At 36.5% G+C, this 14,935-nt stretch overlaps 1 protein-coding gene across 5 annotated transcripts in view; it reads left to right on the forward strand.

Annotated features, from left to right (window-relative positions):
• Positions 1-245: 245 nt before the first annotated feature.
• Positions 246-14,935, forward strand: part of Mms22l (MMS22 like, DNA repair protein) — a 117,019-nt gene continuing 102,329 nt past the window's right edge. Inside the window, exons 1-9 of one of the 5 annotated variants that reach the window (XM_036180145.1) lie at positions 246-543; positions 636-873; positions 1,637-1,762; positions 3,495-3,544; positions 7,063-7,150; positions 7,245-7,425; positions 10,365-10,455; positions 12,469-12,599; positions 13,802-13,915. In XM_036180145.1, the coding sequence (XP_036036038.1) occupies positions 713-873; positions 1,637-1,762; positions 3,495-3,544; positions 7,063-7,150; positions 7,245-7,425; positions 10,365-10,455; positions 12,469-12,599; positions 13,802-13,915 (942 nt within the window). In that variant the 5' untranslated portion in view covers positions 246-543; positions 636-712. Of the gene's footprint in view, positions 599-635; positions 874-1,636; positions 1,763-3,494; positions 3,545-7,062; positions 7,151-7,244; positions 7,426-10,364; positions 10,456-12,468; positions 12,600-13,801; positions 13,916-14,935 lie in introns of all 5 variants that reach the window. The other 4 variants (XM_036180147.1, XM_036180146.1, XM_036180148.1 and 1 more) reach the window with 4 other exon arrangements.

Genomic DNA, 14,935 nt, shown 5'->3' on the forward strand with positions numbered 1-14,935 from the left:
GCCCGCTTCTGGTGGGAAGCCGACTGCAGGTGTTCTCACACCCTCCTCACTTCCGTCTAAATCGAGAACTACCTTTGTGTACGGAAGTCTCACCTCGCGAAGTCGTAACAGTGCAGAGAAAGTCAGAACTCCGCTCTCCGTCCAGACCCACCAGCTCTCGCGAGATCTCGGGCAGTCAGTGCCACTGGTTCCCGAGAAGACCTGGCGAGGGGGCGGTGTCGGAGGCGGGGCATGCCGTGGCGGGAAGTTCGCCTGCTTCCGGTTTGGTCCCGCAGGGTTCCGCGTTCTGGATCCAGGCCTGCGGGTCTCCGGGGTGGAAGCGCTCGCTGGGCCCGGGGTCTTGCCGGCAGGGGCGCCCGCCCTGGACGCCGTGCTGAGGCGGAAGGAGGCGGCAGGCGGGCCGCACCACCCCGGTCCGCGTTAGGAGACCCGCCTGAGGTGCGTGAGGGCCTCAGAACCCACCGGTCCCGGGAAGCAGCGAGGACGGCGCTGGAAGTCCTGGCGGCTCACGTCTGGGGCCGGAGTCCAGGAGGACGCACCGATGTGTGTGGACCTTCTGCCTTTTCAAGTTTTTCTGTTTTGGTTTTGTTTTTCCCAGGTGCTAAGGGGACATTTTGGGTTTCCTTACCTTTCAGCTTGTTCCAGCTTCTCTCCGGAGCCTTAACGATAACTGTGTGGAACCACGATGTCATTTCAGGGCAGGATGTAAAAGATGGATGGCTGTTCCGCCGTGTCGACGTTCCTGACTGACAGCTTAGAGCTGGAACTGGGGGCAGAATGGTGCAAACCCCCTTGCTTTTCTTGTGCTTTTGACAACAGAGAAGGCAAATTTTTTTCTGGCGAGTCCTACCTTGCCAGTGGAGCCCTTAAGCGGTAGGTAAAAAACGAATTGAAGATCCCCACCAGCGTGATTTAATTGTCACTGAAGTCTAAACTTTGGTGTTCAAACATTGTTTGGTATATAGTACCTAGAAGGTTCCAGTCAGTGTTTGTGCCCTGGCTGGGTTTTAAGTATTCCGAGAACTTTCTTGGTAATTGATAATCTCTTAGGAGTGGGTAGCTGAAAACCGACATTTAATTTACTTAGACTGCTTTCTGAGTAGCCTAGGCTTTTGGAATTGATATTTCCCAAGTTTTCAGTAGTTTGTAAGTAGGACACAATTGGTTTTGTTGCTCTGGTTCTTTCCAGTCCAACTATCTGTGCATACAGAGTCATAGACTTACATCGGTTGAATAAATGTAATTGATTACAGTAAAATTGCTGTTCTTGAATTATTTTGGTAATGTCTTTTGAAGCAATTTTATGAATGAAGGAAATCATTTTTGCTGATTTTTATGATTATACCTTCTTAACAACCTTAAAGAACATTACATAACTTCACAATGTCATTCTTCAGGCATAATTAAGAATATTTGGTGATTTAAAAACGTCTTGTTCAAAGATAAAATGCTATGACCTGAGACCACTGTCGGAATTGCCCAGAATCCTTTTATGCTTTTTATGCTTTCCCTTTCGAGTCATGTTCTTTTCACCTGTTTTACACTATGTAAGGTGTGAGATACCTAAGCATTTCCCGACATATATATACTGTGTATAGTCTGGATTCAAATGATTAAGTCAGCATTTTCATTACAGGTTAATTTTAAATCTTGACCCATTACCAACTAATTTTGAAGAGGATACAGTAGAACTATTTGGCATCCAGTGGGTTACGGAAACCGCATTAGCAAATTCATGTCGAGAGCTCTTTCATTTATTCAGGTACATGTATGTCTGTTTTTAACTCGAGTCTAGATGCTTTCTAGTTTTACATTGCTGGGTTTTCCCCAATGCTAAAAGCCTCGGGAAAGCTCTTGTTTTGTTCATCTTACCATCATCAACATAATGGTTTTAAGGAGTTGTTTATATTGATTTTCAGAATCCTTATTTGTGTGTGTATGTACACTGATAGGCCAGGTGTGAGGGTTCATGTCTGCGTTTCAACACTCATTAGGCTGACCCAGGAGGATTGCCGTAAGTTCCAGGCCACTGACTACAGTTAAGACCTTGTCTTAAACACAAAAACAATGCATATACAATATATGTTATGTATAGAATATTATACGCATGCACATAAATATTTATTCAGTGCAAGTATAGCTCAATGGTAGGATGCTTGCCTAACATTTACAGTAGCCTGGATTTGATCTCTAGCCCTCATAAAGAAACATCAGTGTATCTTTGAAGTATTCTGTTTTATTTTACTTTAATTTTTTTTAGGTTAAAACAAAAACAGTGTTTATGAGTGTTTTGCCTGCTTGTATGCATGTGTACATGCATGGCTGGTGTCCACAGAGGTCATAAGAGGGCATTGGATCCCCTGTGGAGTTGGCTTATGTATGGCTGTGAGTCAGCATAGGTACTGGGAACCAAATGCAGGTCCTCTCTGAGAGCAAAAGTGCTCTTGACTCTAGAGCCATCTCTCCAGCCCTGTTATTTGAGAAAACAAGCTAAGCAAATTTTCTAATTCTGAACATTATAGTGAATGGGTCTTTTATTCAACAGAATTTGAAGGCAAGTAGGAATGATGACATGGGGTTACAATCAGGAATTAAAATGAGGCATCATATAGCTTTATATATTCACTTTTCATTTATGTAACTGTTACAGTTTGCTTTTCTACTGCAAAGACTGTGACCAGAAGCAACTTGGGGAGAAAAAGGTTTATTTAGCTTACAGGTTGCAGTCCATCATTAATAGAAGTTAAGGCAGGAGGCTGAATGAAGGATGAAGCGGAGACCACAAAAAAAAAAAAAGCTGCTTTCTGGGCCTCCGATATCATATCAATCATTAATCAAGAAAATGCCCTAAAGACTTTCCAGTTAAATAATCTGGTAAAGGCACTTTTTCAAAGGAGGTTCTTCTAGTCAGATAACTAACTTGTATCAAGTTGACTATGAACTAATCAGGGCAGTAATTCTTTGTATTTTCGGAACCAATACATAGCTTTGATACAACTTAACATAACACCTAACCTTAGAATGTTTGTTGTATCTTAAATTTCCTCAAGATAGAAATATCTCATTGTTACTGAAGGCTGTGATTTTGAAATAGTTCCTGAGATCTATCTTCTATAGATACTTTGTAAGTTTAGACAGAAATGTATTTTATCTTTAAAAATTTACAATGTCTTAAGACAACTTTTTTTAAAGCTTTTATTGATTCTTGCTCTCTGTTCCCACTTATCTCCCTGTCTCCTCCCATCCCCCCTCTGCCCTTGCAACCTGCCCCCCAAAACAAAACCCAAATTTAAAAGAAAAACCAAAATCAAACAAACAAACAAACAAAAAAAAAAGAAGACTCTTGTCGTGGAAGCATTTAATAAGCATTCACAAAATGAATTATAAAATAATGACTCTCCCCAGTAGTGTTAGAAACCCAATCCATGTAATTGCTATGTGCTTTACATTATGCTAAAATCTACTTTTTCACATTTTTTTTTTTTTAAAATCAGGCAACAGCTATTCAACTTGGAATCCTTAGTACAAGTCAGCTGTGATTTTGGTAAGTTTAATGTGCTAAATCACAAAAAATGAATGCCACTCTATTACACTGACTTCCATATGGGGCTCTGATATGGAATTGGGGTTTCATAAAAATGTGAAGTAAGTGTTTCAGAGGGTTGTGGTATAGTGCAGCAGCTTTCAACTCCTGTGGGGGTCACATCAGATATCCTGAATATCAGATATTTACAATTCATAACAGTAGCATCATCACAACATGAGGAACTGTATTAAAGAGTCACAACATTAGGAAGGTTGAGAAACAGTGTATTTAGTATTCTGAAAGAGTATTGACATTTAAATTTTGTTATAGGTTAGATTTTTACTATTTCAATTACGTAGGATTTAAGGTAAATCTGACTTGAAAAACTTAAACTTACCTGAGAGAATTATTTCTTTGGAGGCAAGGAGTGGGGTGGAAAACATAAATACAAGATAAAAAGTTACAGCCCTCCTAGGTCATCTTTCCAACTTTCTACTTGTATTTCCTTTTGGCATTTAGTGGATTGCTGATTTTGGTGGAGTGGTGTACAGGTAGGTTGTGAAGGAAGTTGAAAGGCAGTGTTTTTATGGAAGGCCAGCTGTTCTTCCTTGCAACAGTTTTAGTGCAGGGTAGCATTTGGAGCCTTTGTGTTCAACTTAGGTTCTAAATTTAGCTAATTGTGTGTCTGTATTTTTTTTTTTTTTTTTTTGGTTTTTCGAGACGGGGTTTCTCTGTGTAGCTTTGCGCCTTTCCTGGAACTCACTTGGTAGACCAGGCTGGCCTCGAACTCACAGAGATCCACCTGGCTCTGCCTCCCAAGTGCTGGGATTAAAGGCGTGCGCCACCACTGCCCAGCTAATTGTGTGTCTCTTATGTGACAATTCCTATTTCATTGATTGAGTCTTGTAAAGTTTAAATGCCATTATGCATGTTAAGTGTTTATCAGTATCAGTAAATGCCTAGCAAATAAGAGATCACCTGGAACGTGTTTTTAGTCAAATAGGTTCATTAATTTACCAAAGCATTGTACTTGATGATTTGGGTAAGATGTAAGGGTGATAGGGGTTTATTCTGGATTGGCGCAAAGGCAATTAGATGAGACATAGGAAGGAAGGTTGGGAAGGGATCAAACTAATTAAACTGGGCTTAATAGCACAAAGACAAAGGTGTCTGTGGTATTTGGTTGCATAGTGCTTTTTTTCTGTGTCCAGACATGATTATAAAGGTTTGACTTGTCATTTTACCATAACCACAGAGTCCTATCTTATTTTTGTATTTAATGAAAATTGTTTATTTTCTATCATTATAGTCTAGCTATTGTCCCTGTTGTTAACTGTCAGATTTGCCTTGCTTTCACAGGATGTTAGCAGTAAATACAAATTATCATTGTTTCATTATCATCTAGTGAAACTGTTACATGCCAGACATGCAGAGTACTTACTGCCTGGTACAGGGAGTTCTTGTTCTGTCCCTTAGGTTTGCTTTCAGTTTAAAATTTGACCCATCTTAAATATATGAGGTATATGTATAATCACTGCTCATGACCTTGGTGACTGGTAACTTGTCCATGTTTTTTATTGATCTATTTTTATTGCTTGGTTTTTTTTTCGTGTTTCTGTGATACATTTTTCTGTTTCTTTGAATATCTGGTAATGTTACATTATGGTATATGTAGATTTTATATATTTGCTTCTAGGAATTTTCAGCATTCATCTTGTTATTTTTTTTTGTTCTGGCTTGCTATTTAATACTTGTATTCTATTAGGTCTTAGGTTTGTTTTCAATTTTGTGAGGGCGTTTATAAGCAGTTTCTAGTAGCCTAGGGAGAAACCTGACAAACCTTTCTGATGTATGGTGATTTGTTTCTCATTCCTGCTAATTAGGAACTTGAACTGTCTGTCCTAACTGGTGTGCACTCTGTAGAGTTGTTTTCAGTGTTCTTTAGTCTAAGGTGATGTTTCTTCTCATCACTGAGTATATTAGCAGCACTAAGGAGACCTGTAAATCACCACTCTTTCTTTTATTATTATTATTATTATTATTATTATTATTATTATTATATTTAATTGTTTAAAATCTCCTTAAAGTGGGCTCTGTCTAGTTCTCCCTTCTCCCTGCAGAGAAACTACCTCTGCATGGGAAGCTGTTATGATTATAAAGTAGGGTAGAATTTATTGTCATGATATTAGTACCTGAAAACTTACTTTATGTTATTTTGGGTTTTAAGTTTAAGATAGGAGATAGAGAACATCTGAACTCTTTAATCTATCTTACCCAGATACAGAGGTTTTAGCAGTTTTTAGAGAATACTGTTTTCATGGGCTGAGAATTGTGAAAATAGGAATTTGTCTGTTTTGTGTTGCTGTGATAGTACCTGAGAATTTTTAATTTATAAAGAAAAGAGGTTTATTTAAGTATAGTGCTAGAGACTGAGAAACTTAGGTCTGGCAGTTACATATTATAAAGGTACAACATGGGCCTCATAGGCACCGGCAGAAGAGACAACACGAGTAGTGAAGTCTTGTTGCAGCAGACCACTAGTAAATAATGGTGTCTGTGATTATGAGATGTCATTCATCCTTCTTAGTGACTGGTCAGCTCTTCAAGCCCTAATACCCCCTCTACCTCCAACTCCTAATACCACCACAGTGGAATTAAATTACAATGTAAGTTTTGGAGGGACAAACTAAATATATATATGTATGTATAAAAAGGATCAAAAAGATTGTATTTATTAGTGACATAAAGAACAATTTAAATATGTAGCTCTTAGCGTAATCTTACATTTATTTCCAGTTGCAGTTTTGCTATAGTAGTAGCCATTTTGCTCATTTGAATTTAAACAAGTTTATGTTAAGTATGGATGAGAAATTTTTGCCTCTACTTCTCATCCTGTTTTCTCTGCCTTCGTTTCTTTTTTGTCTCTTGCACTGTAGTGATGATTATCAGTGTTTTGCATATAGCAGCGATGTATATAATGTTAAAGACATTGAGTGAAAAAGGTGGGGGGAGATGAGTTTAGGGGAAATATTCAAAGGTTATTTGGGCCTTGTGAACCATTATAAGGAGCTTTGATAAATATAGTTGGTGACCTTTATGCACTTTGATTTGAGAGCACCAAGAAATAATTCAAAGGGCTAGAGAAAGGGCCCTTAAGCATGAACTGAGTTTCGTCTCCATTCACCCATGTCACGCAGCTCACAACTACCTGTCACTCCAGCATTAGGGGCATCTGATGGTTTCTCTGGGCACCTATACATACTCATACACAGACACATAATTAAAAAAAAATGAAATCTTGAAGAATTTGCATTTTAAGCAGATTTTGCAAATAGATTATAGGAAGGTAAAGCATATGTAAAGTCCTATTGTGGGTTCTGTTGTGATATGAGAGACTAGAGAAAATGAGTTATTTCAACGTGTATTTGTTATAAACTTAGTAAGACTTAATAGGTTAGATATTAAGACAACCCTGTAAAATCATTTGGTTACTGACAGTTGTTAAAGCTATCACTGATTGTGTCTTTCCTTTTCAGGGAAGATAGCCACCTTACACTCCAAAGCAGACAGTATTAGGCAGCGATGTGTAACATTTCTCCATTACATTAAAGTTTTCATCTTCAGGTAGGATAACAGATGAGTGTTTTTCTTATTGCACAGATATCTATGGCTATATTCACACAGACTTGTATATTTATTCTATCTAATGCCTTTTTAGGTTCCTGAAAGTACAAGATGCTGAGAGCCACAATCTCCCTGTCCATCCCTATGAGGTCTTGGAAGCTCAGCTTCCTTCGATGTTGATTGATGAACTTCATGGGTTACTTCTGTATATTGGACATCTAGCTGAACTTCCCAGTGTTACTCTAGGAGCATTTGTAAATCAAAACCAGATTAAGGTTTGATTAGTTTGTTTTTTAAATTATCCAATATTTTTCTCCCCTAAGAAAAAGAGTATTATTTAAGAATAAGAATTGGTACAAGCATGGCATGAAATGAAACTCTTATCTCCTGTCTTGTTAATTATGTATTTTTTACTATATATAAATGTGTCTCACCTTAGTTTCTCCATTTATGCAACTTATTTAACTTCCAGAGTTGTGGGAAGAATGAAATGATTGGTTTGACTAAAGTGCCTAAAACACTACCGTGAAACAATAGCTGTTCTCTATTTGGAAGTGTAAATGCTTAGAAATTTCAAATAAAAATTAACTTCCTTAACCTCTTTGAAATTTCTGTCATTCTCATCAATAAAGGTTTGGTCAAATGCCATATCATTTATATGTTATAGTAAAATTTAAGAAAAGGCTTTTCAGTGGTGTTTTTTTTTTTTTTTTTTTTTTTTTTTTTTTTTTAATAAAGACAACTGTTTTAGGAATCTGAGGCTGGCCTCAGTATGACCTTGGACTTTTGATCTTTCTGCCTTTTTTCCAAGTGTTGGGATTACACACCCAGACTTCATGTCCAGTTCATGGAGTGCTGGAAATTGAGCCTGGGTCATTTCTGTATGCTGACACAGCACACCACCAACTATACCCTTATCTGTAAAGAAAAATCATCTTATGGAAAAATCATCATGGAATTACACACTTTTACATCATATCACAGCTTAATGGTAGAGTATTTATCACATGTACAGACAGTGCTGGGTTCAATCCTCAAAACTTGAAAGGAAAATTTGGCATTTTGAAATCCACGTTTATGTATTCCAATCTCTCAGACTTTGTTGGAATGTGGTTAGTTGTTTTAACTATGCCTCTTTTTTCTACTAGTCATAAATACTCTGAAGTTTGTTTTTTTTTTTTTTTTAATGGTATAATAGCACATTTTAGCTTATAGGTAAAAAACAAATTCTGTATATGAAAACTAGAGCATAGGTAAATGACAAATTATGGTAATTTATGGGAGTTTCTGAACTTTTAACTCCTTCTGTTAAATTTGGCTTTACTAATATCAATAAATTTTTAATAACATGATGCTTGTCAAAATTTATATTTTGGTGAACTTTAACAACAATAAAAAATTTTATCAGATCCAATATGTAATAATAAGTTCTAAAATAATTATAGGTTAATGTGTTTCTAGAAAGCAAGTCAATTATTGCTTTTTAAATTCTGTCATGATAAAGGTACATGGGTAGTTTTGGAGGATAGTTTCCTTTTCTGGTTTCTGTGAATTGGAGTGGTTGTATTTTATGGATATCTATCAAATGCATAAGAAAACCACGTATAACTTGTCTGTCAGCAGAAAGAGGCCTTTGTGCACAAGGGTGCACAAAGAGATTTTGTGGAAATTTTGATTTGGGTGACTTGAAAAAATAGTTTATCTGAAGTCTAGAAGACTAAATATTAAAATACAAAATATTTACCAAAATACTATTCTGAATTAAAATATTCATTTAAAAGCTTAAGATTTTATATATTTCCTCTATACAGTATATCAGTCTTCCATATGAAAAGCATTATTTTAGCTACTATTTCCAGTTGAGCATCTATCGTAATTTGCATTAGAGATGTTACTTATTAGAGATTGTATATCTAATTGTGTGTGTTTATTTTTTTAATGTTATATTATTTGTGCTTTTAAAAAATACTTTGATTTTTACATTTATGACTACAATTTATCTCTTTTACTATATGTAGGGGGTGGATGCTAAAGGTGTACCTCAGATGTTAAGAGCATGGGCTGCTCTTCCAGAATTCTAGGTTTGATTCCCAGCAACCACATGATGCTCATAGGCATCTGTAACTCCAGTTCTAGGGGATCTCATTGCACTGTTTTGGTCTCCATGGTCACTAGATGTGTGTGTGGTGCATATACATACATGCAGGCAATGTACCCATATACATAATGATTAAAAAATATGTAGGGAGATAGGAAACCTGGTATTAGTTTCTGTAAGTGGATGTGATGACTCTTAATGGATTACATTTTCCTCATTGATTTGAAATGTCATGTTTTATCTCTTCCCTGTTCCTGCTGCTTGTTATCTCTCTGTGTGCCACTGTGTTATTAGCCTAGTTTTTTTTTTTTTTTTTTTCCCCAGACAGGATTTCTCTATGTAGCTTTGCACCTTTCCTAGAACTCAGTCTGTGACCCAGGCTGGCCTTGAACTCACAGAGATCCTCCTGCCTCTGCCTCCTGAGTGCTGGGATTAAAGGTGTGCGCCACCACCGCCAGGTAGTCTAGTATTTTTGTGTTTGTATATCTGATAGGGAAAACCCTTAATCATTTTTTTCTGTGTATTTCAGTGGAACTTGTTAATGTCACTATATTGTTTTACAGTAATACTCGGTGTTGAGTAGTGGAAACCAGTACCAGCATAGAGCTAAAATTTTTTGACTTGAGTTTGATAGAATTGAGTTTGAGTGCTCAATCATGAATTGACAGAGAAAATTCTTCACCTTTGTCAACTGGATGACCACATATAGTTGGCATGATAATCTGAAGTTCTCTTTTTATTTATTTATATATTTTATGGTTCCTATGAACTCACTACATGAAAGAGTATTTCTTAGCTAATTTCTAAAATGAAAACTGTATCTTAGATTCCTTTATAGCCTTGTAGCTAAGTAGAATCAGTGGTTGGTTGAAAGGGGTGTGTACTGTCCCAGTCCATTTAGCTCTTTCAGTAGTGTGTATTAAACCAGCAAGTAAAATGTATCCTTTCAAGGATCCACAGTGGAAGAATTCTCTAATGATGAAAAAATTTTTCTGAGCCTTTGGATAGTTAATTGGTAGTTACTTGGTTCTCTCTTTGTGCATGGAGGAGTTTTGTGATGTAGTACAAAATACCTAGTAAAGTATGAATTTTTACTACTAAAAATGTCATTCACAGCTCTTCCCACCATCATGGCATTTATTACATCTCTACTTGGATACTCATTGGCTGGTGCTGGAAATACTTCACATACTAGGTGAAAAATTGAGTAAGTTTATGGTTTTCTGTCATAATTCTTTTTAAAAATTCTAATTTTCATTGCTTTAATTTAATTTAAAAATGAAATTAGCCATCTGAGTATGCTGGCATATAGTCTATAAACCCAGCTCTTAGGAGGCTAAGGTGAGAGGATCATGACATCAGCCTGGATTGTAGATGAATGCTGGATCAGCCTGAGCTATGAAGAGAGACCCTCTTCAAAAGAAAAGAAACAGTTATATTCTAAGTATTTACTGTCATTTTTTAATAAGTAGATAGGAAATGTTTTTGCCCCATTTCACCCAGAGTGTCCATTGTTCATGCCCCACCCACCCCTAGATAAGTGGAAATAGTTTGGTCAACTTATTTTTCAGTCTTTGATCTGTTGGTATACATGTATTCATTTTTGTTTATAACTACAAATGGTATAGTTTTTCATTTAGCAGGGTGTGTGTGTATGTGTGTCTTACATATATGTGTTTACATATGTCAGTAGTCTATTCATACTTGTAGCATGTGGACATCAGAAATTTCTACCTTATTTTTTGAGTCAAGGTCTCTCATTTTTGGTTTTTCGAGACAGTTTCTCTGTGTAACAGCCCTGGCTGTCCTGGAATTTACTTTGTAGAGCAGGTTGGCCTGGAAGAGATTCACCTGCCTCTGCCTCTGTAGTGCTGGGGTTAAATGCTGGGTAATCACTGCCTGGCTGAGACAAGGTCTCTTACTAACTGAAAATGGACTTGCCGTTTTGGCTCATCTGACTGACCAACAAGCCCTTGGGACCTTCCTTCCCTAGCACTGAATTAGAGGCTCTTGCTGCCATACCCAACTTTGGCTTAGGTGCTGGGACTCAAACTATGGCTTTTGTAGTGATGCAGTAGCGTTCTACCCGCTAAGATACCTCCCCAGCTCCCATTTAGCACCTTTTTAGAGATCTGTTGGGGAAAGCACATATGGTTCAGTTTTTCTGAGGCTGTGTATTTAGCCGTGTTTTAACAATAGTTTCTGGATTTTTTTTTTACTATTATAATTAAATGTTTCCCAGAAGACACATATGCATATACCTTTAATCTGTCCATACAGTCTATAAAATATTTTCTTAGACATAGAATGGGATATTGAAGTTTTGATGTTAAGTTTAAATTATGTGCCTTTTCTTCAGACTCTTGCCCGTAACGAACTTATGTATTGCTGATACATGGAAAGCAATACTGAATGTCTCTTTTTCTTCAGGAGTTTTCTGGTTATAAGTTAACTTCCATATCTTTACATAATTTTAATTTTCTTTTACAAATTTTCTAACTTTTAGGGGTTTGTATATATGGTTAATAATCTTATATTTCGAATGCTGTGTATTTATTTTTTGTTGTTGTGTTTTGTTTGGTCTTTTGAGGGGGTCGGAGACAGAGTTTCACTAACTGTTTAACCCTGCTGACCTAGACCTTAGTATGTTGACCAGGCTGTCCTGCTGTCCTGTTACTGAAAGAGATTGACCTGCCTCTCTGTCTTTGGAGTGTTGGCATTAAAGGCATGTACATAGACACATAGATAAACAAAAGGTATTCACAGATTTATAATGACTGTATATTTCATACGTTTAGGACAATATTCAAGTGGACACACTGTGATGTAGGTACAAGTTTTGGTTCTTTGGTTATTACCTTGGTTTGCTCTGTTTTAGGCCACAAAACAGTTACAAGTGGTGAGCATGCTAGCATCTGTTGAAAGACTAATGTTTTAGCTGCTTTGTTCTTAAGAGGTGTAGATGAGGACTTTTACTTTAAAATGATAGAGCAGTAAGCTTTTCAAAGATGACCTCATTAATACAAGAGAACTTAATTAAACTGAATATAGAATTGGAAAAGATTTCTTAGGTAATGGCTGGACCCATAAACAGTTAACTGACTTACAAAAAAATCTTAAATTGTGTTTTACTTTAGAAAAATTTTAAGAGGTAAAATCGTTTTCTTGTGAGAATTAATAAAATTTGAAGTTTTACAGCAGAATTTATTTTACTTTGCAGAACAAGTTGTTTATGGTCGTCAGTTTATCAGTCAGGCAGGTGACAATTTAACCAATGTCAGCCTATTTGAAGAACATTGTGAAAATCTTTTCTGTGACTTAATAAGCCTGTCACTCAACCGATATGACAAGGTAATGCTCTAAGAATTATTAATGTTTTAATGACAACAATCCTTTATACATGTAGTGTAATATATAAGGATTTGAAATTTTTCCATGTTAAAGTTCCTTGCTTTGTATTTGGTTACTATTGTCTGGGAGTTAAATGGGATGAGAATGTAAATGTTTACATTGATAAGATATTTACAAATAAATATGCTGATATATGTATGTGTGTTTGATATAAATGTTTATAATAGAATAGAATTCATCTTACAAGTTTATTTTTATTTTATTTTATTTATTTTATTTATTTTTTGGAGCTGAGGATAGAACCCAGAGCCTTGTGCTTGCTAGGCAAGCACTCTACCACTGAGCTAAATCCCCAACCCCTTTGGTTTTTCGAGACAGGGTTTCTCTGTAGCTTTGGAGCCTGTCTGGACTAGCTTTGTAGACCAGGCTGGCCTTGAACTCACAGAGATCCACCTGCCTCTGCCTCCCAAGTGCTGGGATTATAGGTGTGCGCCACCACCGCCCAGCTGACAAGTTAATTTTTAAAGTGGTACATTAAAATATAAAGTTAGGACATTTTAATGAGGTAACATGTTTTGATAAGCATATATGTTATATAGTGCTTAAATCAGGTCAAATATTTATCAAATCTTTATCAGTATGGTAAAAACATTCAGAATACTTGTTCTAGCTATACTTACTGTGTACAGTTGTGTACTAGAACTTCTTATTCCTGCCTATCTATAGTTTGAAGCATATTTACGTTGTCTTATAACAAATGCAAATTTATTTCTAAATTTCTGTCAGGAATCTCTATATATGTATCTATATATAGTATATATTTGTATATGTGTATTAAAGATGGAATTGACTGAGGTTCATTCAACCCTATACTCAAACCAGGTGTTGTGTGAAGAATGTTGTATTAGAAAATACTTTTGCCAGTGTCTCTTTCACTTTGTTTAGTTGCTGTTACATTGCTGTGCTTATTTTAGTAGTCCTGACAGAGCTTATTTCTAACAGAATCTTAAATGTGTACCGCTTAACCCATGCTTGAAAATTTTTTTGTGTTTTAGCTAAAAATAAGGCTTATCACATACTTGTAAAGGGAATTTTTTTAAGGAGTTAGTGAAATGACACTTTAAGTTGAGAAAACATTTTAACTCTTTGTAACAATTAGCTATGTAACATGTAAATAGCTGGGTTTTTTTTTTTTTTTGTAGGTTAGGCCTTCAGAAGCATTAATGATTAATCACTACTCATGTTCCTGTGTTAAAGAATTATGGGTTCTGCTTATTCATCTTCTAGACCACAGAAGTAAATGGTCTGTTGCAGAAGTAAGTTGGGAAATTGATATTTAGTTGTTGTAACAAGTTCATATATTGAATTTCTGTATGTAGGAGAATGGCTACTTAAATCACACACCAATATTATTTGCAAAGTAGGATATTCTGCTATATTAGCCTGCATCTTCCAGAGACATGCACTAATATAAGGAAGTGTGTTATAAGAGATTGACTAATATGGTTATAGAAACTGTCCTAGGCTGAATGGATGGCAAACTGGAGACCTAGAACTGACTATGCAAGTTACAGTCTGAGTCGAAAGGCCTGAAAGCAGATTTAGTCTCCTTCCAAGTCTGAAGGGAGGGAAGAATGGCTGCACCAACCTGAAGAAGACTTTCTTGATCCATAGGGCAGGCAGCTTTTTACTTTTAATGACATGTCTGAATTGGAGGGCCCCACCTAACCACATTAGGAGGGCATCCTGCTTTACTCACCCTACTAATTTATGTTACTTCAGGAAAATTTAAATGTATATTTAAAATATATATCCAGTATAACATATAACCTACCATCTGGTCAAGTTGACACATCAAATGAATATTATGTGTGTGTGTGTACATAGTAGAATGAGGTTTCTTGAAGTAATATGATTTCCTCAATACACTGAAATGAAATGAGCAAAGTGCAAAGGATTATACTATACCACCTTTTATGTAGGAAAGCAGAGAAGAGGGTGTGTGTGCCTGTGTGTTGGTATACACAGAGAAATAATTGAAATGACAAGAAGCCGCTGCACTCAGGGTAGATATTGGTGGAAGACTTGGGGTGCAGGCAGGGTGGCTAAATTACAGTGGGGCACTGAATGTAGGACCCAAGATCTTGAACATTGTGGAGGGGGAGGATTAGGTGTATTCACTGGGTTAGCTCCTGGAGAAGGATGTGCAGGATATATTAAGAGGATATATATTCTAGTAGTTTGTTTTGTTTTGCTCTAAGCATAAATGTCAGAGAGGCACTTAGGAAAGTATACAAGTCACCCAAGAGCATGAGTATGGTCTTCTAAAGAGGAAG

This window comes from Onychomys torridus, chromosome 2 (genome assembly GCF_903995425.1).
Source record: "Onychomys torridus chromosome 2, mOncTor1.1, whole genome shotgun sequence".
In the NCBI taxonomy this organism is placed as follows: Eukaryota; Metazoa; Chordata; class Mammalia; order Rodentia; family Cricetidae; genus Onychomys; species Onychomys torridus.